This window comes from Nansenia antarctica (assembly GCF_963989245.1).
Source record: "Nansenia antarctica genome assembly, chromosome: 6".
Classification (NCBI taxonomy): Eukaryota; Metazoa; Chordata; class Actinopteri; order Argentiniformes; family Microstomatidae; genus Nansenia; species Nansenia antarctica.
In genome coordinates this window covers 47,635,694-47,663,575 of record NC_137676.1, presented here as the reverse complement: position 1 = coordinate 47,663,575, position 27,882 = coordinate 47,635,694, and the positions used below count along the sequence as shown (strand labels likewise).

The 27,882-nt window shown below is 41.9% G+C and overlaps 1 protein-coding gene across 1 annotated transcript; it reads right to left on the bottom strand.

Moving 5' to 3' along the window:
- Window positions 1–66: 66 nt before the first annotated feature.
- larp4aa (La ribonucleoprotein 4Aa) lies at window positions 67–26,854 on the bottom strand. Its single transcript, XM_080533719.1, has 16 exons — window positions 26,344–26,854; window positions 24,237–24,363; window positions 23,959–24,114; window positions 23,763–23,850; window positions 22,112–22,248; window positions 21,638–21,741; window positions 18,883–18,993; window positions 18,627–18,680; window positions 18,284–18,493; window positions 18,060–18,163; window positions 7,751–7,957; window positions 7,346–7,397; window positions 7,101–7,259; window positions 6,877–7,007; window positions 2,873–3,068; window positions 67–2,708 (listed from the first exon to the last, which is right to left on the bottom strand). Exons 1-16 carry the CDS (start codon window positions 26,452–26,454, stop codon window positions 2,316–2,318), a joined length of 2,340 nt encoding a protein of 779 aa, XP_080389845.1. The 5' UTR covers window positions 26,455–26,854; the 3' UTR covers window positions 67–2,315.
- Between the last annotated feature and the right edge of the window lie 1,028 nt (window positions 26,855–27,882).

Here is a 27,882-nt window from a genome sequence, read left to right as displayed (position 1 = left end):
AACTGACCGCGTATACATAACTGTGAATGCGCATACACACACAAAACACTCCAATGAACTCAAAAGCCAAATCAAAATAATTTATTTTTTTGGTGACATTTCAAACAGAGTTCTAGCATTTAGTGTCTCAAACACTTAATCAATCCATTGCCATTTTCCTCTTTTGCCACCCCAACCCAAAATTAACAGAAAATAACCCAAACATTATGGAGAAAAATGCTATTCCTGTAGATTTTCGCAAGCCTGTGACATCAATATCATTACCATATGCTTCTAGAATGATTTCACATTACTTAACAGTAAGATTATTATTTTTTTAAACAAGTTAGTGCATTTATTTCATTACACTAGATCACTAGCTGCTCATACTCATTAATGGAAGAAAAAAACAGCCCCAGTGACCGGTTACTAATTTTACTGCATTACTAAATCCAAAGTCAATGCATTAAGTATTCTCTCAGTTGAAATCTCGAACAATATACAAATGTGTCATATGCGTGATTCTTTGCCAATGCGATTTCACACACAACTTTGGGGAAACCAGCCTACCAAGATTGGAAAAAGCGTTGCACAGTAGGATTAAAATAAATACAAATTAAAAACCAATACATACAGTGAGTCAAACTGCAATACTAAATCAATCTCTGTCTTGTTTTTCAAATTAAACAGCAAACTCACCCTAAAAGCACAAAACAATCTGTGGTGGATACCTGTTTTTGACAAATGCCTATCTGAAAGTTCAGCACTATAACAATTGCATTCTCCCACACACATCTCTAGTGAACGGTTAATACGATATAGCATAGGCAACTAAACCTCTACAGTTTTCAAGTCCAGTTTAACTGGGCCAAAGTTCCCCCAAAGACTACATTACTTTGCCGACCTTGCTGATTAAACTCAAAGCTTTACCCTATCAAGTCAACTAGGATCATAGGCACCTGGCACATAGCACATGGAAATGGTCTCATATTGTTAACCCCTTACTTGGCTGCCAAATATATGTAGCTATCAATCTCTCAGCTAACACCACTCTTCAGCCTACTTCTAATACTATACCCTCATAACATTACGCTCACATAATTTTTTATTAAAACCTGGATATCCTGCATTGATGTGGAGAGAAACCAGATCTTGTGAAGACCAACAAGCTCATAAACCTAAGCACAGTCACATCTGACTGCATCAAGATTTCCTATTCTCTGGGAAAACAACAACAATCCCACTGTGAACAGCAATGTTGTAAACAGAGAGCCTGACTGATTATCAGCATTAGTATGTTCTGAATCCATAAGGAGGGGGAAATCCAGACATATCAGGAAAGAAGATATCAGAGATGAAAACTTAAAAACAGCTTTGGACCAGGCTGTGCTCTTGGCTAACAGGCCAGTAACCCCGAGTGGATCTCAGCTTGAAACAAAACCACCCTTCTGCAAACCACAGGAATAACTGTGGCTTAAATCACCAATATTTTGGACTTCTTATTGATACATATTTGAGTCAATCATTAACCAGGCTCAAATTTTAATCATGAATGTACTTCATGAATATACCTTATTTAAAAATGAATCTAACAGGACAATTCAGGACATTGATTCTGAATGCATTTATAATCAGAATTAGCCATTTCATGAAATTCAGTGCAACAGCAAACTGTAGCACTCCAACCCGTTTGCTTCACAATCAATGCATAAACAGACATTTTAATTAACCCTTCAGTCATTCTTGCAAACATAAGAGCACAAGAAAAGAAAAAAAGATGTCTCATTGAGTGTTAGTGATATCTTTGTATATGTACATGACATATGCATGTTCTTTTCTTCTTAGTGCATACGTTCCTTGCAGACCAACATATATTCTTTAAAATCAAAAGGTAGAAGGCCTTTACAAGGCCCAGTGTCCCACCTCTCCTCAGCAGAGATCAAAGGAAATAGCCTCTGTATAAATCACAATGACTTAAATTCTGCAAGGAATTTTCTAGAGGCCTAAATGAGATTTTCCTTTTCAATCACTCTGAAAGTTCACACTTCTGAAGATGTTTTTTTTTTTTTTGCCCATTTTCCTTTATGTCCCCAGGCTCCATTTCATTATTGTCATTTCAAACACCGGTCTTTGGACATGTTCCAGGCAGGAGAGGTGGCTACCATTAAGGTTGTTGCTTTTATATGTAATTCTTTTTTTAATTATTATATATTTATATATATATATATCTATATCTATAGATATATATCTATATCTATAGATATAGATATATATATATACATATATAGATAACCATGTATATATTCATACACGTTTCCCCCCATTCATATTAAGTTTTACTTTGGCGATACTGGGGGGATATTCTGCTCTTTGCCAGTGTGTCTGGGGCCTCCTTGGGGAGAGCTGCGTCGAGCTGGAGCAGGGCCGCGCCTCTGTTCACGGAACTTGAGGCCACCAGAGCCTTGCCTGGGGGGTCCGTTGTTGCGGTAGTACCCCTGGGCGTCACGTGTTGGTCGGCTCTCTTTGCACTCCCAGCCCCCCTCTTTCTCCTGGGCCTTCTCCTGCCTGTCACCAGGGCTGCTGCTGGAGCCCGGCTCCTCCGCCTTGTTGACGCGCAGCTCACGCAGTGGTTGTGTTGCCACACTGCCAGAGGCCGGGGCAGGGGCCGGAGGAGGGGGGTCCTTGGGTGGTCGCTGGCACACCTCTGCATAACTAAGCTTGCGAGGCTCCTGGGGAGCAATAACAAGACAACAATGAAAGAAGAGTAACAATGGATAAGGAACTAATAGATAGTTACAATATAGTCATTCTTAAAGTTAGACTTAAATCAACAATGTGTCATTGTATTAAAACAATTATCAGTAAACAACTAGATTAGATCAAGGATCCATACCAGTACAGGTGTGGGGGTGGTGGGCATTGGTGTGCTCGGGGTGGCTGGTGTTGACACTGTGCTGGGTTGAGGCTTGGGTCCAGGCACAGGCTGTGTGGGAGGCGGTGGGTTGGCTGCAGTTGGAGCAGGGGTTGGTGGTGTCACTTTGGGGACAGGGGGCTCTGCCCTCTCCACCTTCTTCTCCTGATGGGTTACACTGTGTAAAGGAAAACAGGAAATAGTACAAAAGGCAATACTAGTACTAGTCCATGGCTCCACACTAATGTCAATTTCCACTACCGTACAGTAACGCGTGAGCCCGGTTTGTTTTGCTTTCTCCACTGCCAAACGAGCCGGGCCGATTTAGCTACGCTTCGGAAGCTGTAGCGAAAGGTACTTTTTGCCAGGCTGCGTGTGACGTGTGGCGCTGCAGACCGTTGATTGGTCACAACATCGTCATCCCATGTTCATAGAGTTCACCGCTAACCGCCATTTTTAAATACCACAACAGATTTCGCTCTCGGAAAACGTATCATCGTATTATCTTAGTTTAATGTAATTTCAATGCATCATAGAACTTTTATTTACAACAAGCATAACAAAGAAATCGCTATTATGGTAGATTTCCGTGTTGCTCCCTTTCACACATGTCGGCGATTCCCTGGTTGCGCGATCTAACTAGAACTACTAGATCTACTAGAACTGAAAGCGGCAAGTAACAGGCACGTAACATCCATATGCTGTATAAATAAATATATTTGACTACCAGCAAGACACCGGCGCACTCGTATCTATAACAAACGCGGAGATTGTATGAGCCCCGACGTCAGTCCAATGGAAGTGTCAAGCACAGCCTTTCCGTAGAAATGCATCGCTCCCTGTCTAACGTTATATATCTAACGTTACATATTTTAAGGCTGATCTGTGCATGATAGTGCTGCATTTTGACATAATTCTTATCGCATTTACCCTTGTTGAGCTGTATAGTGGCACTTCAAGTGAAGTGCTCTTATGACACTTAACTCCTCCTACTGTCCCCGCTCGCTCCAGGTCTGTTGTGTATAATGGAGAAGCGTATCCTACCCGTACCATACTGTACTTTCAAATGCGTGCCGTTCCGAGCCGTACCGGTCTGCTCAACGGAAAAGCGCCATAGGCTTCTGTTCCCCTTTCATTTTGTGGCACCAGCACATGATTTGGTCGCACCAAAATATTGTCGCGCAATACAAAAAACGTGTAGGCTAATCACCTTAGAAATTAACTTGCCATTGCATTCAGAGACAGCTTATGCTGTGCGTGCTAAATATTCCTATTCTCGTTACAATGGTCTTAAACACATGCAGAAATGCATTACATGCTACATCGCCTATACATACACACAGTGGCAAGAAAAAGCAAGTGAACCTTTTGGAATTATCTGCATTTATGTATACATTTGTATATAGTCTGATCTTCATCAAGTTACAATAATGAACAAACACAATTAATGAAACTTGATAAACACTCAAACATTTTGAGTTCGCTATTCACAAGAAGCGTCTGCTGATGTGAGCCATGCCTGGCCAAAAAAGAGATCTCAGAAGACTGATGATCAAGCATTGTTGATTTGCATAAAGCTGGAAAGGGTTAAAGTAATCTCAAAGAGTTTAGATATTCATTAGTCCACAGACAAATTGTCGATTTAGTACTGTGGCTACTCTCCCTAGAAGTGGGGCCCAGCCAAGATGACTCCAAAAAGGCACAACGCAGAATGCTCAATGAGGTAAAAAAAGAACCCTGGAGTAACAGCTAAAGGCTTGAAGGAATCATTGGAACTGGCTAATATCTCTGTTCATGAGTCTACCATACATTAAAACATTGTATAGGCATGGTGCCTGCTAGGGATGTCCCAATCCGATATTGATATCGCTGCGATATTGGTCCTGAACGCTACGGATCGCACCACGAAAAAAATTGGCTACGACCTGGGGCTCGCGATCTGGCGTGTCACGTGATGACAACAGTAGTAGTCAGTGGTCAAATGCATGAGAGTTGGCTAGTAGCTACCTGTGTGTAATGAGTCTGACAATGTCATGATGCCAGCTGGTGAAATCATAAACCATTTGCTTACGTAATTTTTCGGTTATTTACATAGTCTGAAACTACAGATGGTAAGCTTTCAAATGATGCGTCATACATCCGAAAAAAAGACACGAGTATTTGAATGTTGGTGCACTGAATGGGAATGCGACAGGAGAAAAGTGACTGCTCAAACCACAACAAACGCTGCTAACAGCTAGCGGCTAACAGTGGTACATCGCTAGGAACGTCTAACTGCGTTTTTATAACAACATCACAGCATGCTGAGAGAACATGGACACGCTAAAAACTCATAAGACACCGCAGTTCTGGAAGAATGGTCCAAAATTCCTCTACTCCTACCAGAAGCGCTTGCTTGAGGTTATTGCTGCCAAATTTAGGTTCGACCAGTTATTAATTAAATCCAAAAGCTTAAGCACCTTGTGTTTGTGATCAGAGTAGTAGTACCCTGACTGACCTGTACAAGGCAGCCATGTGCGACAGTGCAAATAAAGTGCAGAAGAACGAAAAGAAGAAGACACATCAGTCAGCTCGCTTCTTGATTGGCTACATTCTATTCCACGTCACAATCAGACTCGGGAGTTGCCCACACACAAGAGGACATGAACACGTTTAATATTTACGATCGTCTGCCCCGACCAGATTGTTGAGAGAAATTGACTCTTAACACAACTCAAACCACAGGATAATCTTGTAGGATAATCTTTAGAGCCATCCGATAATTGGGCGTTTGCCGTCCTTGGTCGGAAGGGGGGAAATCGGGCTTTTGACAGGTTTGGCATGCCATCAGTGCCATCAGTGATGGTCTGGAGAGGCATATCCTTGAAGTGTTCCCTTAATTTCTTTGAGCAGTGTATTTTAAAATGGCTGAAAATGCAGAATAGAGTGCCATGTGGCAGCCATGTTTTTCATCCGATTATGTTGGAATTTGGTACACAACTGTCATACTACTGTTTTGAGGCTCACAAAGTTAACATTAATTTGCAGAAATATGGCAGACAGCCTCATTTGCATATTTCATTAATTATCATGTTGATTCATTTCCATGTTGCACCGTAATTTTCTTTCATTTGGGGGACTTGTTCGTCTCGAGGAGGCAGTGTTCATTTTTCTCTAGGACAAATGGTTCAAAAGTTATGTGTTGCTATAGTGTCCCCTTCTGCAATTTTGGCATCAAAATTGTTGTGAGGGTGTGGCCTCACAACATGCCTGCCAAAAACTGTGTGGGCTTGCCCCCTAATTTGGCTTTTAAACACACAGTTTAGGATTGTCTACAAATTAACTTGCAACACACCATTGGTCAGTCTGCAGTTTTCCTTTTCCAACATCAATATAGCAAATAATTTATCAGCAGATAATATATGACCTCTTCATATAAACCTGACATTCACTACCAGACAATAGTTTTAGAATAGCAGCGATTCTAAAAGTGACTTGACAGGGAAATGAGCAACAGTTTTGGCTTAGGTCTGGTAAACAGTTGAATGTATAATGTCATGCGTAGCATCACTCATAGGCTATATGGTTGCTATTAGAACACAATGACAATGAGAGAGCTGAATGAATATCAAATATGTTGCAGTATAAAAACATTATGTAGACCAATGTAGATCAGTCTCATACCCTCAGATCTCATAATCATAACGCTCATTGGGACAGGAGTGGAGGATCATAGCTTAGGGGAGAGGAGAAGAAGAGGTATAGGAGGAGATAGAGAGGGTGGGGAGAGGAGAAGACCCAGAGCCTGTATTCCCTCTATGCGCATTAAGATCTCATCATCAGGTCTGAGATGACCCAGAAGAATTCCCACATACAAGAATAAAATATACGCCAGTACTCTAAGATAGTTTTCACAACTCACACCTGATGCAAACAACTTTTTTTTACTCGCACAGCCAAGTCAAATGGTTGCACTCTGGAGCCATGTAGTCCATAGGTTCCTTTACCTGGGGGCAGGAGGTACGAGGGGGTGTGCAGCAGGTTTTCCTGCAGGCTGAGTAGGACTAGAGACGACCACTGCCTCCTCTGGGACTGGGCCTGCACTCACAGTGGCTTCCTTGTTGGCTTGTTCCGTTGTCTGTAGGGTGTGTGAGTAGGAGGACACAAGTGTTTAAAGCATGAGACGGTGCTGAAAAAGGGTCAATCTACAAAATGAGGAGATCAGCCTTACCTTGTCTCTGTTCAAACCGCGCACTACGTCTGACATTCGGTTCTCCAGCACTGGCTCTCCCTGCGTACTGACCACACAGCCGGGCAGTGGGGGGAAATTGGTAGCTGCTAGGTCAAACTTGGGGGGTGGCACCTTGACCTCTGCAAGAGGTACAGGCCTCTGTAGAAGAACCAACAAGACAGTCAAGACAAGGTTGATAATCTGATCCAAAAAGGCTACAGTATGTACTACAGTGGAATAGGTACCGAAATCCGTTCATCCTCTCGCCTCCTACGCGTGCCTCTGTATGTACTCCTTCTGGAACGCAAGACAGGGGAGTTATTTAGGGACAATGCAGACAAGCACTCAGCGCTGCCTACCCTGTACATCCCCCTCTCAGACACTCAGATCTCATAATCATAACGCTCATTGGGACAGGAGTGGAGGATCATAGCTTAGGGGAGAGGAGAAGAAGAGGTATAGGAGGAGAAAGGGTGGGGAGAGGAGAAGACCCAGAGCCAATCACTCCAGAGCCTGTATTCCCTCTATGCGCATCAAGATCTCATCATCAGGTCTGACATGACCCCGAAGAATTCCCACATACAAGAATAAAATGTACCCCAGTCTCATTTCTTTTCCGAGATAATTTCGTTAACATCAGCAACACTTACCTTCCACGTCCGGCCATGCTTCCATCATCATTTGGGTCTGAGGAGGAGAGGTGGGGGAAGGTCGAGTTCAGGTCAGTGGGGGCCTGCACAGGGCCAGTGATGCTGGGTGGCTGGGGGCTGCGCAGGCCAGTCAGACTCTCCAGGGGGACAGGGGTCACAGATGCAGGGGCGCCTTCACCTGCCCTCACCTGAGGCTTCACATGGTTCCTGTTGGAGGAGAGAGGACATGATGACCATATATCCAGAATGTATCTGTTTCAAGGCTTCTGGGTTAGAGCAGCAATACTTGACATCACTAGAACTAGGTAATAGCATGCAGTGCCTTCATCAAATAAAAGCTCCTAAATGCAAAAAAGACGGGCACTTCCTTTTTGATTCCTGTGTAATGGCTTGTCAAAGCAGCGGACATTAGACTTAAATAAAGTATCATCTGGCCCTATACATGGTTATGAGATCCAACAATGTTGGGTAGCCGTCTTGTTGATGCTACTAGTTAAATCCACTGGAGCTAATTGCTCATTAAATCATTAACAAGAACGGTCATAGTGAGGTGCAAAAATGTGGGCATCCCTAGTCCAAATGCTTTTTACAATTAATATCCAAGTGAAAAGAAGCAAACCTAACTTCTAAATGGTACGAAGTTAAACATTAAATCACATTTTAAAGCATTATTAAATTTAAAAGCATTATTTTAAATTCATTATTAAAACATATTTACTTTACTTACTATATTTACAGTTTCAAAAGAATAAAACAAGAAAAAGGCTGTGAGCAAAAGTTTGGGAACCCTGTCGGCTAGTACTTTAACTCCTCAGGCAACTATAACAGCTTGCAAATGCTTCCTGTACCAGTTAAGAGTCTTTCAATTTTTCTTTTAATTTTCCCCATTCTTCCTGGCACAACACCTCTAGCTAAGAAATATTCTTCAACCTTCTTCCATGCGCATGTATGAGATCTCTCCACAGACTTTCAATAATATTCAAGTTGGGGACTGTGATGGCCATTCCAAAACAGTCATCCGGCTTTCCTGGAGGTACTTCATGGTAGATTTTGAGGTATGCTTCGGGTCATTGTCTTGCTGGAATACCCAACCTCTCAACTTAAATTTCTGGATTAAACTTCGAACATTAGCCTCTAGAATGTCTTCATATTTTCTGAAATCCATTCTTCCTTCCACCCGCACAATATTGCCTGTGCCCCCAGCTGCTACACAAGCCCAAAGCATAATGGATCCACCTCCATGCTTAACAGCTGGCAAGGTGTTCTTCTCTACAAATGCTTCATCCTTTTTTCTCCAAACATACCTTCTTTGGTTGTGGCCAAAAAGTTCAGATTCGTCAGTCCAAAGCACATTGTGCCAATAGGCTTCAGGTTTTTCAAGGTTTTCTTTTGCATACTTCAGGTGCTTAATTTTGTGTTGAGGTCATGGGAAAGGCTTCTTTCTGGCAACTCTGCCATGTAGGTCTTTGTTGTATTGTGTGTGTGGGTTGTGTGTTGTGGGGCACGCTGTATTGTGTGTGGGTTCTTCTGCGCTTTTCTCACCAGATCTCAGGCCATTCTATCTTAAATATTTCTTGGTCTTCCAGATCTTGCCGTGACTCAATTTTCTGATGTTTCTGACAGTGGAAATGGGTAGTTTGAAACGTTTTTTGTAGCCTTCTCCTTGATGGTGGAAGTGAACCATCTTGATTCTGACATCTTTGGATAACTGTTTAGAGAAACCCATGGTTTTTAACACCAGACAAAACAGCCACCGCAGTCGGATACTTTAGAAGGCATGGAGTTACTTCAGAATATATAGTTCAACCCTGGAATTATATTCACCTGACTCATTGAAGCCCTAACAAGTAAATCACCTTGGTCTGGGCCTTAGTAATCTTCTCAAAAGGTAACAAAGAATAATCAACAAGGGTTCCCCAAACTTTTGCACACTTTTGAAAAATGAAAATAAAAAGAAACATTGCTTTAAAATTAGCAAAAAAGTGTCATGTTTAACTTTGTAGCATTTAGTGTCCAGGTTTGATTTAGGCCCAGACATTTAAACCAGGGGTGCCCACATTTTCGCACCCCACTGTAATTCCGTTTGTAATAGTTAGTGCTAGTCTCATAACAAGTAAAATCTTAATGAATAATGGACTGAATCTTAATGGGAATGGGAGACTTTTCCATACACAAGAGATGATATTGATATTTATTTCAGCTGCTCTTCATTACTCCAACTTATTTGCCTGGTTTGTTCACCCTGTCTCAGACCTTCAGATCTCAGATTTTAGCACTCATTGGACAGGTGTGGAGGTTCATGTCTTTGGTCAATATTAGGGACATGCATAACAAAATGTGGCGCACACAGGCACTAACAAAAAAACTAAAAATGGCACTACACCCCTGAGCATGACAAAAAACATGCAGTGTCAAAGCGTGTTGGTAAGGTGGGGATTCAAACATTCCCTTGTCTTCCTGCCATATAACCAGCCCACTGATGAAGATTTCATTGAGGTTTCAAAAGCCAGGATAGACTACCATTTAGCTGTATCTGATTAACCATCACCAGATGTAATCAGCATACCCAGGGAACAATGGATGCTCGTGGAGGAAAACATTTAATCTGATGACTGTAATCTCATTGTAATGAATGGAATGAGGAACGATATGAAACACGTTTGATACTATTCCTCAATTCCATGCATTACAATGAGCTCGTTCTTCAATTTCTACCTCCAACAGCTTCCCCTGCCAGGGAATATGGGACAAGACTCTAAAACAAAGGATTACTTGGCTAAAGATCTTGAGATGCAGTCATAAAACCGCATGCTTCCCGGAAGTGGTGAAGCCTCAGCTAGGGATGGACGGTTTTTCGGTTATACCGAAAACCGGGGTTTATAAAAATAGAAACGTTTTTTTATCAAAACCGTCTGAAACCGCTTTATTTATTTTTTATTTTTTTTTACATTTTATCAAAATATCAGAGATTGCTATATAATACATGCCTAGAGTGTGTACAAGAGTGTGTGGTTGAAGATGCTATAAAAGTGATTTTGTAAACACTATAACTTTGTTATAACTTGTCAAATAAATGACATGTCTAAAAAGACGGGTCACGTGACAGCTTCTCTTCAGAGCAGAGAGTGAGGAGAAAAAAAACAATGGCTAGCGTGAACGAGCGCGAACGTTTTCTATTCTATTGTATATTCTATGTTGTTCAAAGAATAAAACTGGAACATGTCACATGTTTGTCGTGTGTGAAAATAACAATGATACAGTCTGAATCTGCCGCGCAATGAGTGAGAGGTTTGGTCAGTTGTGAAGAATAACTGAGGATTAATATCTAATTGGGATTATATTTAAGGGTAACGAATCACTCTATGGGAAAGATAGTTGCCTTCAGTTATTGGTAGATAGGAAAGGTTTTTTACAATTACTCGCTTACATTTAATAAGATCATTTTCGCTGCTCTCTGTAAAGCGCATTGGGTCACTTTTGTGAGAAATGCGCTATAGAAATAAAATGTGATTTGATTTGATATCAATCAATCAATCAAACTTTATTTATGTTCTATAGCACAAATCATGCATTGAATGTAACTCCAAGTGCAGTATTTACTAAACCACAATATAATAAAACAAGAGCTATACGGATCAAGAGTGTTTGTGCACAGCGCCACTGTGTGTGAAGGCGCTACTGAAAGTGATGACAGAACGCATGTCTCAGAAGATACGCGGTCACTTAGTGACGCAAAGGTAGTTCTGTATTTATCTCTATCTGTATTAGTACATTTATTTTGAAAGCTCTATTTTGACAGCTCTACCATGGGCACTTTTATTTTGATGGGGCATTCTTTGTTGATTGACTTACGACAGTTCAGGACAAGTCAGTCTCGCGGCATGTGGTTTTTATGAAAAGCTTTAAGTATGTTCACTGCATAATTCGAAGTCTAATATTTCAGTGATTATTGAGCAGTATTCAAATATTTAAATACATTGAGCAGCAGCTGAAACTTTGTCTAAGAACCAAGATATTGAGAAAGCAGTTCATTCAATGAAGACGCTGTTCCAAGAGATGATCTTCCATGCAGGCGTGCACCCTGGATCAGCGGAGCTGGTGTGTTAAGTGTTCATGTGTTTTCATGTATGGTGTAGCTTACAAAAGTCTGCCTTTCCACTTATATTTGTGAAACTAAGTAGCCTAAATGTGTTGCGACTGTGCTTACGGTGTTTTAATGGTGTTCGACATGAGTGTATTGTAGCAGTAGGGCTCAATTATTTGAAATTGGCGCTGTTTTTTTATTTTTTATTTATTTATTTAACATTTTCGGTTAACCGGAAAACCCCGGTTTTAGTCTTTGACGGTTTTTCGGTTTCAATAATTGGAAACCGTCCATCCCTAGCCTCAGCTCTCCCTCCAAGTGGGCGACACATTTTACACACAAACAATCTGTGCAAGTTACTCGACTCTAAGACATTAGAAACGACAATATATTACTTGTGATAGTGTATTTCTTGTGTTTTACTTTATATGTAGGTTTAATATCTTAGGTTTGCGATCATTCTCTTCTAAAATATGAGACTTAATAATAATTGCATACACACAATATGCCTGTGAGAACATTTTTGGAATGATATCTTCAGACCACTGCTTTCACATCCAGAGGAATAATGCAGCAACTCTTCCAAAGGAAGATTTTCAGACTTGCGCCTGGAAGAGGGGTGCTGCTGATAGGGGAACGGTATAAATGCATTTGCTCAACTTGGTTCTGAACGTCCCTACACACCAAGTGGTAAAACAGACCTTAAGGTTCCTTCATGTTTGACATCATGCATTGCATACATGCAGGGCTCGACAGTGCGACTGTTTTGGTCGCATTTGCGAGTGAATATATTTCTGTGCGACTTGGAAATACATTCAATCGCACCAGTGCGACTAAAAGACAGCTGAACTACTGTCATGCGCAGTCAAACTTATGTGTATAAGCGATGAGGGAATGAAAACAGTGAACAGAAACGCGTGTCGCAGAAATGCTTCACGCGAGTCCTATATGCGCTTAAAATGCGCATAAGGGGTATATGGGATACAGCTCTCATAGTTCGTAGCGCTGTGTTTTGTTAGCCGCTAGCTGCTAGCAGCGTCTGCTTCCGGTTTCATTACAAAGAGGTTAACCCTATATGTGCCTGACGTCTAACAACATTCAAATGACTCTAACTTAATCTTTTTTCGGATTTCAATGTATGACACATCATTTGAAAGCTTATGATCCGTAGTTCCAATCCACAACACGTCACATTTGAAAGTGTTTATGTAATTTTTTTACATTTGAAAGTGTTTTGTTTATATATATTTATATGATACAATTTACCAGTCATATTCTGGAATGTGTCTAAATGTTAAAGTTCCATAAGTATAAGCAAAATAAAGTAAGTTTGTAAATAAATAGTAGCATTTAAAAAATAAAAATAAACACGAACCGTGAACCGTGACCCAAAAACCGAGGTTCATACCGAACCGTGGGCCAACTGAAATTAATATTCTTACTTCCCCTTTACATTGTGTGAGTCTCCATTTTTATTACGGCCAAGAGCCGGTTATGATCATTTTGATATGTTATGATTATGATAATTTGTTGTCGTTGTTGACGAAAATTGCACAATTTTCATTGTGCTACTGAAATTCTTGGTGTGCTACTAAATATTTCAACATGGTAGCACAGTGCTACCTGGGGAAAAGGTAAGCGTCAAGCCCTGCATACATGTATCTTGTGTTTCTTAGCCTACTTAATAACCAGGTGTTTTATAACCCGGTGTTGTGTTTCTCTCAAATGATGGCTCTGAGAAATAGTCATCAAATACCCTTCAAACTGTCAGGCATAAGTGTTAACTCCTTTATATCTAACTGTTTTATTAAACTGGGTTCTCTTTTCCCATAACATTGAGTATCGGTGGTACAATTAAGTAATATGATCTGTACTTACAATACATATGCAATTCATATTTGGTAACACTTCCATATATCTTTAATACACATCAGAAGAATATTTATATTCTGTATTGTGCAACACTCAAGATTATATCCTTTTTCAATTTAAACCACTTTGCAAACTTGGGAAGTAAAACTTGGGAAGTAATTCCCAGATGCATTCTCCAGGTCAACAGATTTAACAAATAACCAAATAAACCTTTACCACTTCAATGTTTTGCTGCCCAAAATGAAACCCCTGTAGCAGTCTTTTTCATGCACTGATCACATGAAACAGATGTCACAGGAATTCACCCTCGTTTCTTAGATGAGATATTTCTTTGGTAATATGGGTACATTACCAAAGAAAGCTGTGATGAAACATTGGATAAATATGAACAGAAATGGGATGGAATTATTAGGTAGGACGAGGGGAAGCAGTTAAATGTCAAATAAAAGGAGGGAGTAGGGATGGGTCACTATATGGAAGCCATGTTAGATGTTACAGTGCTTCTGAGACAATAGATCACATAACAGCCTCTTAAATGTGCATGTAAGCAGACCTTTATGTTTGGCAAATGACTTTAAACCCTGGATGTTCATCAGAAATATACCTAGACCTGGGTTTCCGTTAACCGGTAATTACCGGTCTTTGTCCGGTAAAATTTGTTGAAGTCCGACAAATTTAAACCTCTTCGGTCATAATGTCCGGTGAAAATAATTCCCTCTACATTTACATTTACATTTTTGGCATTTAGCAGACGCCTTATTCCAAAGCGACTTACAATCAATACATTTGAATACTAAGCATGTGAATCAGCAGTCCACCATTCGTTGCAGGAAGAGTACTCTAGCTCGGGCCGGGGGCCACTGATAGAAGGAAAAACCTTCTCCCTATTATCGCCTTCTACTAAAACTTTATTTATTTTATTTTATTTTTTTACTGGAGAAACTGAGAAACAGTACAAGGGGGGCAATAGAAGTTCTAGGGACACAGTAGAGGGGAAAGCGGGTGTCTTTAGGAGACGTAGAGGTGAGGGTCGGAAGATGTCTCAGGAGGAGCAGTTAAGATCCCTCTAAGCACAATTTGAATACAATTCGCTAAAGTTCACATTCTGATTCCTTCTATTTTAAAAAAGACGAATATATAGGCTATATATTTCTTTTATTATTATATCATTTGACGCCGGCATGATGATGACTCCTAATGTGTAGGCTAGCCTATATGCGAAACAGCGGTAATAGTCTGCCTAGCGGCAGGGTTGCCAGATGGGATTGACAATTTACAGCCTAACCAGTCTACTACCGCTAAACCCAGTAGCCCATTCGGCGATAACCCGGCCCATCTGGCAACCCTGCCAACCCGGCCACCATAATAATAATAATAACTTTTATTTGTATAGGCTAGCGCTTTTAACCTGCAAACGTTGCAGCTCAAAGTGCACCATAGCGAGCGAGAGGTAAACATGGCAAGACAAAGTAAGCTTAACAATTACTTCATGAAACATTATCTCCTCAATGATTCATTATCACTCATTCCGTCCCCTCAGCGCTTGAAGAATATGCCGAACCGGCCATCCAGACCATCATTGGTCATTTTGGCCAAGAAATGACCAGCGATGATGACTCAGCACCAGCCACAGCCCCGGTCATCGATGCCACAAACGTGCAACGAGATGCCATCGGTGTCATGACAGCGCTTCGTGGTTATGGGTGCTTGCGTTTCTCAACAGCCTGCGAAGTCCTCATCCGAGACTTCAGCGAAATGTACCCAGAGTGGGCCACACTGACCAAGATAGCCTGCTTGATTCCCGTCTCCAGTGTGCAGAACCGAATTAAAACTGCGCACCGAAGTCGCCTTGGGGAGGGCAAGGTCACACGGCTAATGCGCATTGCAAGTTGCCGAGAGACACTTTGCACCTTTGATTTCAAGTCCGCAGCTGCACGCTTCAATGCTGCCAAAAAGCGACGTAGGCCTAATAAGTAGCTGAATGATAAGAGCAGCCATTGTTATTTTATTTTATTTTTTTCAGAGTTTTTACTCTAGGCTATTTTATTTAAGGCTATCCCCTATCTGAGAAAAGGCATAGGCCTAGGCTATAACATCGAACGGAAATTAGCCTATACGCATTGCATGTTCATTTAAAGCCTATTTATTTTCAAAGAGTTTTATTCTATCTGATAAGGCATATGAACGGAAATTAGGCTAGCCTATGTGTCACGCCAGAAGCCTACATGTAACCTCTTGCACTTTTCAATAAAATGTTATACATCTAGACATTGTGGTATTTCTTTATATACGTATCCCAGCCTGCCTTGTTTCTCAATAAACAGTTATGTTCTCCTCATTGTCATACTCCCGAGTCCGATTAAGTATGATTTGACAGGCAGCTAAACAAAATGCCTTCCCAACCAGCGAGACCTGGTTATAGAAATGACGTTGTTTTATTGATTAAAAAAAGGGTAAAACTGGAAAGAGAAAATAGAAAACTCACATTAATCCCAAACAATTTAACAGACTTCAGTTAACGTAATGTGGAGTCCGTTCATTGATCGATGCAGTCTGTTCAGTTCCCAGTGTGGCGCGCGTTCAGCGCTGACACAATCATGAATAGGGTTGGGTACCGAAAATCGGTACCGGTTACTTTACATTCGGTATGTACCCGTACCGAATCGCAAAGGAGATTTCGGTGCCTCATTTCGGTACTTTTCTATCTCGCTGATGTGTGCTCCGGTGTCAACTGGTGACTCGTGACGTCACATCGCCTGTTAAATTTCCACTCAGTGAAAGCAGCGAGTACGGAAGGATAACGAGAAGGTTGCTAATAGCAACTTCCGCTAGCGGGTTGGCGTCGCGACGCTCGACTTATGGGTGCGTTCCGTAAACTCGTTCTGGAATTCTGATCACCACTCGTGGAATGCCTTCTGTCCAATCAAATGACTTGCTCCCCTTATGACGTCGGGCCCAGTGTGCGCTGCGACGCTCTCAGAGCGAGTTTACGAACGCAAGCCTTTGATTGGACAGTGCACTCCAGGATTCGACGCGTCTGTTGATGACGTTGTGCGGATGTGTGGCTGCGTCTCTGCGAGGTGGACAACATGATCGGGGATCTCTTGATATTCGGGTACTGTCCTTATCCTACTACTGTGTCTGAAAAATCAATCGTCATGTATCATGGACCAGAGAGGGGGAGGGGAGTAGTAGTAGCTGAGCGGCAACAGAGTTTGGATTTTGACGAGGTGGACCAGGGCTCCAGTTTATCAGAGTTATATTTCCTCTTGGTCTTCTTGGTTCTGGGGGCTATGCAGGCCTCTTCACTAGATCCCTTTTCTAAGAATATTCTGATGTCCTTGAGGGGCTGCCGAACAAGTGTGTACTCGTATTCGACATCAGTACCAACGATAGGCACCCCCAGCTTAATGGAGTCCCCAAGGCTCAGGAGTTTTATTTTCATTTATTTTAATTTGAGTGTATATTTAACTAATATATATTGTGCCTCAGCAATAAAAAAGTGAAAAGCTGTTTAATGTTGTCGACCGTGTTATTATTATATATATGTCATTTTAAAAAATCAAAAGTACCGAATTAAGTACCGTTTTGGTACCGGTACCGTTTTTAAAGTATCGGTTAGGTACCGGTACCGGATAAAACCCAAACGGTACCCAACCCTAATCATGAAAGCCTATATTATTATATTTATTATATAGCTCGCATCTAATCGTATCGGATGAGAAATAGACATTAAACGGCATATATAGGCTACACAACAGTAATCACCGCGACAAACAGCTATATTATATTTTAATATGATGACCGGAATATCTCACGTTTGTCCGGTAAATTGAAATCTTCCCGGACACGATGACTGGCGCCAATTTTTTCTAACGGAAACCCTGACCTAGACACTGACAAAATAGTACATGAAGAGCAAAAATCTGGCTTTCCCAGTTGGATTTAGTCATTTGTCGTTGTAATATGGTAAGAGATGGGGTAGCGATGAAGCTGATTGTATATAATGGTTGTACCTGAAGGCATTTATTACATTCTTTCTTGAATAGAGGGGGACACTGTGGGGACAGTAAGAAAACATGGTGTGAGGCAATTTAACACCCGGGAGTGGTCAAAATGGTTAACATATTTTGATACAAAATTCAAAGGGGAATAGATAATGTGTGTGTGAATGTGTGTGTGTAACAATATGCCATTAACCCAGCAAAACACATAACAATGGTACAAAGTCAACAATACCACTACGGCTTATCCATTTACCGCACTCACAAACCGGCAATCCTAAGTCCAAAACATAGTCACCACATAAAAGCAGAACTAAGAAAGAAAAAAAACATATTCAGCATGACATACCGGTTCCTGTTGAAGGGGCGATTGATATTGAGGGAGTTGGAGCCAGTTTTGTAGTGTCCAGGAGAGCTAAATCCGTTGACAAAGCCACTGTTGGGAAATGGTGCCTGTAGAGGTGGGGCAAGTGCACATTCAAGACATTTGTATACCTTTTCTACAAAGGCATGGTTTCATTTGTCATATGATATCTGATCAGTGCCCCTAAAAGATAGCGTGTTGTGCCTCACCAGAGGAGTTTCGAAGTAAGGTGTTGGAGAGGGTGTCCAGGTAGGAGGAACGATGCCATAGACAGGGTACTGCTGCTGGGGGTAGACGTGCTGCATGTAGAGCGGAGAGTTGTATTGGGACTGTGTCTGGGACTGCTGGGCATACATGCTGTTGTCCATGCTACGGTAGCCATTCTTAGCAAAGAACGTGTTGATGGCTTTTATCCTTGCCTGGAAAACCAGAAAGGTAAAACATATAAAAAGACAACATTTGGTCAGGTGATACAGTTTGTTAATTGTTCATGAGTCAGAAGTGCTTTTTCAAATAGAAAAAAAAGAATAGACCAAAGGATATGCCACTCACCATGATTGGTTTTCCCTGAAAAGTTTTCACTTCCTCTCTCAAGTATCGGTACGCCTGAAAGTAGAGAAATCAACATAAGACATGCCGTAGCTACATTGGACTAAATGGCCTATGCGATTCCAAACAGTACCCTGTGTCAATATAATGAGAAACTCATATAATTTCCTGAAAACATAACAATGAGTATGAGGATTTGAATACATTATGATGTGTGGTCTGAGTACTGCACTGGCACACAGAGGGCCATCAACCTCACCTGTTGAGCATCTGTGTCTGATTGGAATGTGATGTACCAGTTGTTGTTGTGCGCAAACTCAACACTTATCACTTTGGGACAGTTGTCATTTTTAAAGAGGGCCTCCACTTCCTGAAAAACAAGGTAAAACAAAAGAACATCTCAAAAAAAGTAATTTGTGGACAAGAATTTAAAAAATTCATCACCCTTTGAATTACTAATCAAGACAGCATGACAAATGTGTAGTATCTTCAATAGTGAGGTATGGGGTCAAACGTTAGGTTTCCCCTATACTGTAGTTACTCAACATACTTTCACACAATACTTGCTTTGTATTAGTATAGTAATTTGAGCAGTTTGTGTTACTACACAAGTGGAATAAAAATTGTTCCTGATTCCTAACCTGTATAATAACACAACAGATATTCATATGTAATTACCATATAACATCAAATGTTGCATTAGAAATGAACTTGTGAAATGTAATGTAAAGTCCTGCAATAAAGTATAAAAAAAAGTATTAAAAAAATAAATAAAAATGTTGCATTACAGTAGGGGTGTAACAGTTCTGTACGTACCACGGTTTTTAAGTCACAGTTCGGTACATTATCGGTACAGCAGGGTAAAAATTCACAAAACATTTTTATTTTTTATAAACGGGGGGTTACTGTGTTTGAACTGTACTTGTATAATACAGTTAAATTTGTGACGTAGTGCGCAGTTACTGTTAAATAACTCAGTGGCCCTAGATGTCCACCCATCGGTCGTGACAGCGATAGCAGGTGCCTTGGATAAAGCCCAATTTATACTTATGCATCGAATTTACACGCGCCTACACCGTAGCCTACGCAAGGGCTCTCCCAATGTATAGTTCTGCGTTGGTCGGTCTGCATCGCGTTGGTCGGTGTACTCATAGCGGCATAATAGCGATTTTTTGGGTTATGCTTGTTGTAAATAACATTTCTATAATGCATTGAAATGACATTAAACTAAGATAATAAGATGGTTCTCATAATTTTTCTAATCTTTATTAACAGGTAATTACAGAAAAAGTAAATGACATTTCTGTCACGGCTTCCGCATTTAGGCCTACAAGAGAGTCGGAATCATGTCGGAATCATGTGCTACCAAGCGGACCAATCACAGTTCTTACGGTCTGTGTAGGTATGCCGCGTAGTTACATTTTTGGAGAGGTGCGCGTGAGCCTACGGCGTAGGCTACGCCATAGATGTTATGCGGGTATAAATTGGGCTTAAGTCGTGGCCAACTGTAGTTTGTGCTTGTTTATAAAGGGATATTTACTGGCTGAAATGCGGACAAGAGAGAACTACGTAACAAGGCTTGATTACTTTCAGCATGTGTTCTCGACAACAGAGTATGGTCCGTTGCTATAAAATACATTTTAACATTATGTCATATCTTACTTCAAAAGACATTTCATTATTAATAATGATTGACAATGCTTTGCTCAGCCCTGTGTGACAATCCATCATATCGGATCCTGGATCCCATTAAGAACACCCAAATTGCTATTTCACCATGCCCTCATGTTAACAGTGTTTCCTCTATATGCATTGATTCGTGGCGAGCAGCCACGATTACATTTTCTCCGCCACTAATTGATTCAGTCCACTTTGATTCAGGCTGCGCAACGATTATTAGTTATTATGACCGGAGAACAGAAAAAAAGCAGATTGAAGCTAGATTTAGGCCGCTTTCAGACCTACATTTCGTTACGATTTAGGGTGTAGTAGTTACAATATGTTACAATGTTGCAATTAACCTCATCGTTTGTGTTCGCACTGCAATCGAGACTGAATCGCTCAACAGGCGCGCGGCGCAAGGCGACACGCTTGCAAAACAGTTTTGTGATTGGTCCGAATTTCGCTGGACATTTGGATTTCAGGAAATCACTCTCCTCTCTCTCTCTCTCCGCCCGGCGCCCGTCCCTTTAATCCCGTATCCTAATCGAAAATGCAACATCAGCGACGACTGTGGGTTATTGCATTTACTGCTGTTCTCTGGTTCATGTTCTTATACCAGTGCTCAGTATACGAGTATTTTAAATGAACATTCGTAATATAGTCTGATGTTCATGGTCAACTAAATCAGCCTATTTTGTGAAACAAATAATGTTCCCGCTAATGGGTTAACCGAGCAGCCTCGCACCTAACGCTAGCTTCGAACTATTCATTGCAATATGCGCGGGGCAAAAAAAATCTATCTATTACGCTCATGCCAATAGCTGTATAAACTGTCTCATTGGTGACGCATGTGAACATTAGACATCGATGGTAAACTCTGTGATAGATAGATAGATGTCCAGCCATAGGTTGTGAGAGTGGTAGCAGATTCCTTGGATAAATCATGGACAACAGTAGTTTGTGCATGTTCATAAAGGGCTGGTGGTATGATTTGAAATGCAGACAAAGGAACTACGTAACGAGACTTAATTACTTTCAACATGTGTTCTCGACAACGGAGAATGGTCCACTGCTATAAAAACACCTATGGCGTTTGTTATTGCTTTGGCCGAGAGGCGGATCAAAAGCCATTGCTGGGTTCGCACTTCACTCTGTTTTTTTTACCTGTGATGGACATTCGGGTGATGCCGACTCGAATGAGTGAGCAAGTTTGTTGAACATTTCGGTACGAATATGTGTACCGTTACATCCCTACATTAGAGTAATTCATAGCAGTTACTACACAATAACAGGTATTTCAGGTAAGCATTACAGAGGCATTGGTTTTAACAGGAGAGCCATGTTTGTCCTACCTCCACAGGTGTTGTTTCAGGAACCTCCCTCAAGATGATGATGCAACGTTTGTGATTAGGACGCACTTTCTCCCCTTTCTCATCCACTTGTACCATTGGAGAGGCTGAAGGCAAACAAGAACAATATGAGCTGGTGACCGGAGGGTTGCTGGCATCTTATCTAAGGTGCCTACCACTGCCGTTATGCCCTTGAGCAAGGCACCTAACCCCTAATTGCTCCAGGAGCGCTGACTATGGCTCACCCTCTGCATAGTGCAAAAAAATAATTTTGATGTACTCATTTTTGTCATGCAATCTAACAAATGTCAGGAGGACCACAAATAATAGTATAATTTATCCAAGATAGAAATTCTATGTAAGAGAAACATTTTGGCAATGTCTCTCCAGATATCTTTAACCAAAAGCTCAGTGCTTATGGTGCATTCATCTCAAAGTCCAAGAAAAAAAAGCAAACAAAACAAAAAAGCTTTTTACATCTCAACACATCCAGGATGAGGTCCATGTCAGTAGTAAGGACCTTGATGCCCTCCATGCTAGCGATGGTCCAGACGGGGACAAACTGGTCACTGTCCATCTGAGACATCAGGTACAGATCCTTGGACAGGTTCTCCCTAGAGCACACACACAATCATAGGAGGTCAGAGGGGAAACCTGCAAGCTCCCACAGCCATCGATATTCACCCTAAAAAGGGGTTAAACATTTGCCTGGCGGTCCATGCTTGAAACCGCCAACTATCGTTATTCTCAGCGAATTCAAGTTGGGATTTACTTTAGTCCCTGCTGTTTTCCCGAATGGAAATTGATTTGTGCCAATCAGTGTCCTTTCAGAAACCTTACCGCAAATATGGATCTACCAGGCAACAGTGAAGTGTAGGGATGTCCCGATGCCATTTTTTCACTACCGATACCGATACCTGGGCTTCAGGTATCTGCGATACCGATACTGATCCGATATTAGTATATTGTTTTACTCCTGAATAATAACAAATACTTCCCCAGTAGTCCACAACAACAGTTGGCTATTAAAGACTGCCAGCCTTTATTCAAGCAACAAAAACAGTACTCTGCAGTACTCAGTGACCAACTGGTTAAAACAATTTAAACAGCAGCATTCAGCATTGTAGAAAGAAAAAAAAGTTACTGTCTGTTTTCTAGTTTTAGTGCCTTCAGGTTTTTTCTATTTATCTTCTCTTACAAATGGCAAATCAATTATAGGACCCTTTTTAAAAGTGTAGCCCAGTGACGCTGCTGGTGAGACCAGAAATCGAAGGGGTGTCAACAATATCTGGTTTTCTTTTTTTTAAACTCAAGTTTTAAGTACCCAGTCCATATAATAAAAAACAGTTATAATCTGTGGATTGGATTAACTATTCTCGTTTTTCGGAGGCTACCAGTAAGTGATAATGACTTGTAAACATACTCTCGTTTTAGGACGTGTTCAAAAGCAAGGACTGTGTGTTCATCTAGTTGTGTAGTTATGTGTTTTTAGCATGTCCATGTTCTCTCAGTATGTTGTGATGTTATAAAAACGCAGTTAGACGTTTGTAGCGATGTACCGCTGTTAGCCGCTAGCAGCGTTTGTTGTTGTTGTTTGATCAGTCACTTTCACCTGTCGCATTCCCATTCGGTGCACCAACATTCAAATACTCGTGTCACCTTGAATTTTTTTCCGATTTCAATGTATGACGCATCATTTGAAAGCTTACCATCTGTTGTTCCAGACTATGTAAATAACCGAAAAATTACTAAAGCAAATGGTTTATGATTTCACCAGCTAGCATCATGACATTGTCAGACTCATTACAAACAGGTAGCAACTAGCCAACTCTACTGTTGTCATCACGTGAGTGACACGCCAGATCGGCCACGCAGATCGAAGCCTATTTTTTCTGGTGCGATCTGCGATCCAGCATTCAGGACCAATATCGCAGCGATATCGATATCGGATCAGGACATCCCTAGTGAAGTGTGATAGTCACAATCAACCTCCAAGACAGCAGATCAAAATGGAATTATAAAAATGGTCGCCAGGCAACTTCATCCTTACATTCAGAAGAGTTTAAAAGCTTGTGAAATAAGGTGCATTAATGCCCTACTAATCTTGAATCATTTGGTTGACATTTACCTAGAGAAGTAGAACTCCAGTTCTTTCTTGAGGGACTCACGGAGGTTCTCAGAAGAGATGGGTTGATCCTCTGTCAGCTTTGACTCCACTGCAAGCCAATACATACTACAGTCAGTCATTGAACTGCATATCAGGTTGTGATTTGCCTGTTACTTTGTGTCAAAAACAATGTGGGTGTGTGATGTGACCGACTAACCAGAGGTCCCTGTTGAGGACTCAGTGGAGGCAAAGCTCGGGTCTGGGGGATCCAAGCCATTCACAGCAATCTCAGCTGTCGCTGAGGAGCTGCTGTCCTCCAGGGTCGTGAACCCAACAGTATATGATTTGCACCCAGAGGAGGGATCCGTATAGCCTGAGAGAGCACCATTCAGTGTTAATGAATCACATAATATCATAACGCAGCATTTTGGTATCAAATCTGATCAATTTGATTTTAGAATGTGTGGTGTTGATGTTAAACCTGCTCTCCCTTACCCTCAGTGATGTCAGATTGAGACCACTGGGAGCCTTCAGTGCTGTCAACAGGACCCTCACTGGGAGCCACCGGGATCTCCTGCCACACCTTGGCATTGGGGTTCAGACCGGCACCCTTGGAGGTGACCTTCAACAACAGAGGTGGAACACACACTTTACAGTTATATTACACGATGATGATCTGAAAAAGTAAAATTTCTCCTCTTGGTGTCGAATACAGTGCCTACTGCCTGCCCATCCCAAAAAGGGAATCACTCTCAACACGACACCAATATTGTGCAAGAGAACGGTAGAGCTGCCATCCCATCTCTAGGCTAGGCCTAGCCACCCTCCCTTCGTTATCTCCCATACATTTCTGAATGTAAAAACTAAAAGGAATAATACCATCCTCCTTTATATCCTTTTTTTCAGGATTTAATGGAGAGCCGTTTATCGATCTTTGATACAAATTTACCAACCATGCATGCATGTAAAGTGTTCAATTTGTTTGAACAAATGGCAACAGCATGCATTGAACATTTCATCACTAGGCCAACATATCTGTATTGATAGTATGCCATTTGAAAGCAATTAGACTTCGCTAGCTATTGATTTGTCCTGGCCTACGTCAGGTGAAAACAACCCTGCATGTACATGGGCAGTGTTCCAAAATGCATTCTTTCACTCCATCTACTATATCTGTACTTGGTATACGCTAGATAGAGCACAAGAACACAGCCATAGCCGTTCGTCGCATTCTGGCACAATGGTGTGTTCACCGATTTGCATCAGACAAAGATGCGCTGATCTCAAGAAATAAAAGCATTTAAATTAAGCTTTTTGTTGTCAAATGTATGAGACACCAATTGTCTTTAACGAGCAACTGAAAAGCAGATTTTAAGTTCCTGTTGTTGAAACTGCGTCTACCAAAAACTTTTCGACACACGCTTCACTCCCACTACATCCTTGGAAGTCGGGCACATGACTGGACTTTGAGAGAGCAACACTCTTCCTCTACCGCCAAACCCAAACCAAAACTAGAGATGAGCGGCACAATGTGTACACCTTGCAAAACTAAGTCAACGGGAATCGTTTTGACCACAAGTCCAAAAACAACGCACCATCGCATAACTGCCACCCACACCATGTTTGGGGGTCGTTTCAATCCAGACCACCTATTACATAAGGATCCACCCTATTCTCAAAACGCATTACAAAAACGTAAGTCAAATATACCGTCAACACTGATTGAGTGGGTTTCCAAACCAATCAATTCCCGTGGTTTAACATCAAACTATCAGTCAAAGTGAAGGACAGGTACTTTATATGGTCTCTCTTGCCTGGGTAACGTTCGCAGGGCAGATCTACCGAGGCTGCTACCTGTCAGCTGATAGGGACTTCGCTGCATAGGCCGGGTCGTTTCTGCAACGCATGTTACCTACTTAGCAGTGCCTGGCGATTACGCTAATGCTAACGTTGATTTGGGTGAATAGTCGAAACACGATTTGACTGATGAGCTTGCAACCTTTGCCATCGTCCATGATCCCCCATGTCCCATCGACAGTCGACTAAATGATCTGCCATGTATGTCACATTACTTCAGCTAATGATTACTCAGCACACTGCTCAATGATCTAGCTGGCTAATTAAATGGCTGCCGAAGTAGCTGCCTGGACTGACGTTTGTTAGCTAAGCTTGTGTGAATATAATGTCGCTAGCACAGTGCACCACCACTCACACCTAATCCTCGGGAACATAAGATAACTAAACGATATGACAAAACATCTCGGGAATCGGTTTTCTAGGAGCTATAGAAAAATATAAAATGTCATTCAATCAGCCAACTAAACATATGGCTCGCTATAAATAACCTCAAGCAAGTTTGACTGTGTGAATCGGTTTGGTTACCAGTAGAAAACAGGGTAACTCACTACTACACTAGGACTACCTGACAGTTATTTGGGAAAATCTATGAGTTTCTCAACAAGTAAAAAGACCCTATGACCCTATGAGGGAAGGGCATGGGCCACGGCAGGCGACGGGTCACGGTGAGGGTAGGGATGGGACTGGGAACATGGTGGGGATGGGGGTGTTGTGTAGCTAGCTTAGCCATGAGGCCGCAACTCACCATGCCGCCTGACCCTCCTGCCCCGGTCCCAGGCGGTGTCTCCCCCTCCCCACGGGTCTCCGGTCCCGGGTCAGCCTCCTCCAGGAGCTCTCCGCCCTGGTCCGAACTCATCGGCCGCCCCTGGCTCACCTGGTCTCCCCCGTGGTTTTCTCTCTCCCGGCCCCCACGTCCTCCACACCTCTCCTCACCAAACACCGACTGGGTTCAACTCAACAATCTCTCCGGTTATCTCCTTCTAGAGTCGTATGTATCCAACACCACACAGCTAGCTAGCTAGCTATAGCCAGGGCTAGCTTATGCTAGGTATCTACTTAGCTAGCTAACCTGCTAGCTATGAATCAACGTAGCTATGTTGAATCAAACGCGGACGTCAATATGTTAGATACAAAAACAATGCCGACGCATGACTCTCTGCTAGATCACCTTTCACTCTATTGAGCCTTCCCCAAGATGTTCAACAAGCGACAAAGCCCTGTGAGGCGCATTCCTAGCCGGGCGACCGAAGCGGACACTGGGGACACGCACCTCTCCTAAGCAGGCGGACATTAATACAACCCGCCACCGTCCCGACTCACAGTGCGGAGTTCTGGATGCCCTTTGAGACTTTCATGACATTTCCGTATCCGGTTTGAACATTGGGGGGGTGTTTTGTGAAATAGAATGAGGGTTCGTTTGTCCTGTGTAGTACCAGATAGACACCTTAACCTCTTTGGACAATTACACTGGACAATAAACTTAGTTTTCAACCAACACACCACCGATATCTTTAAAAGGAGCCAACAAAGATGATCCGTTATCGGCAAACTTAAAGGACTGTATGTCCCCCTCTTCTCCTACTACTGTGCCAGAGCATTAATATCCAGCCCATCATAGGCTGCTGTTCCTCCTGCTTCTTCAACATGCTCACACTCATCAACCGGGCCAAACTCACACGCTGCATCACCAACACTGCTGCCAGGAGAATTGGACTCCCCATTATCTTCTATGGAGTTAATAATGTGCCACAATTATTTCGAGAAAAAAAATATTTTGCGCAAAAGAAAATACATTTTGCGCAAAGGAAAATCGATTTTGTACTCAATAGAAGTTGTTTATTTGCATGTCTGCTAAAGTCTCCTGGTCAAGTACACTCACCTCTCTCTAACAAACATTCTCTCCCTTTCTCGCACACACGCACACGGCGCGCACATACACATATGGAGAGATAAAAGGATGGAGGTAAGGACTGCTCATTATAGCAGTCTTCCTTGGCACTCTGTCGACCCACAGCAGCACAGGAGCTCCTTGCCTTCCACGCTGCCCACTTCATAGTTATAGTCCCATGTCAACTCTGTGCCTGCCTTGATACGCCTGCGCATGGCGCGCACACACACACAAACACACATTAATGCCAATAGTGTACAACACAAACCAATGCAAGTATCAACAAGTATCAACTGCAAAAATCAATAATAAATAAATAAATAAAGCGAAGATGCTAACAAGTGTCCTATACTAGTCTCATTGTTTTGCACACAATAATGCTAATGTGTTCAGGTC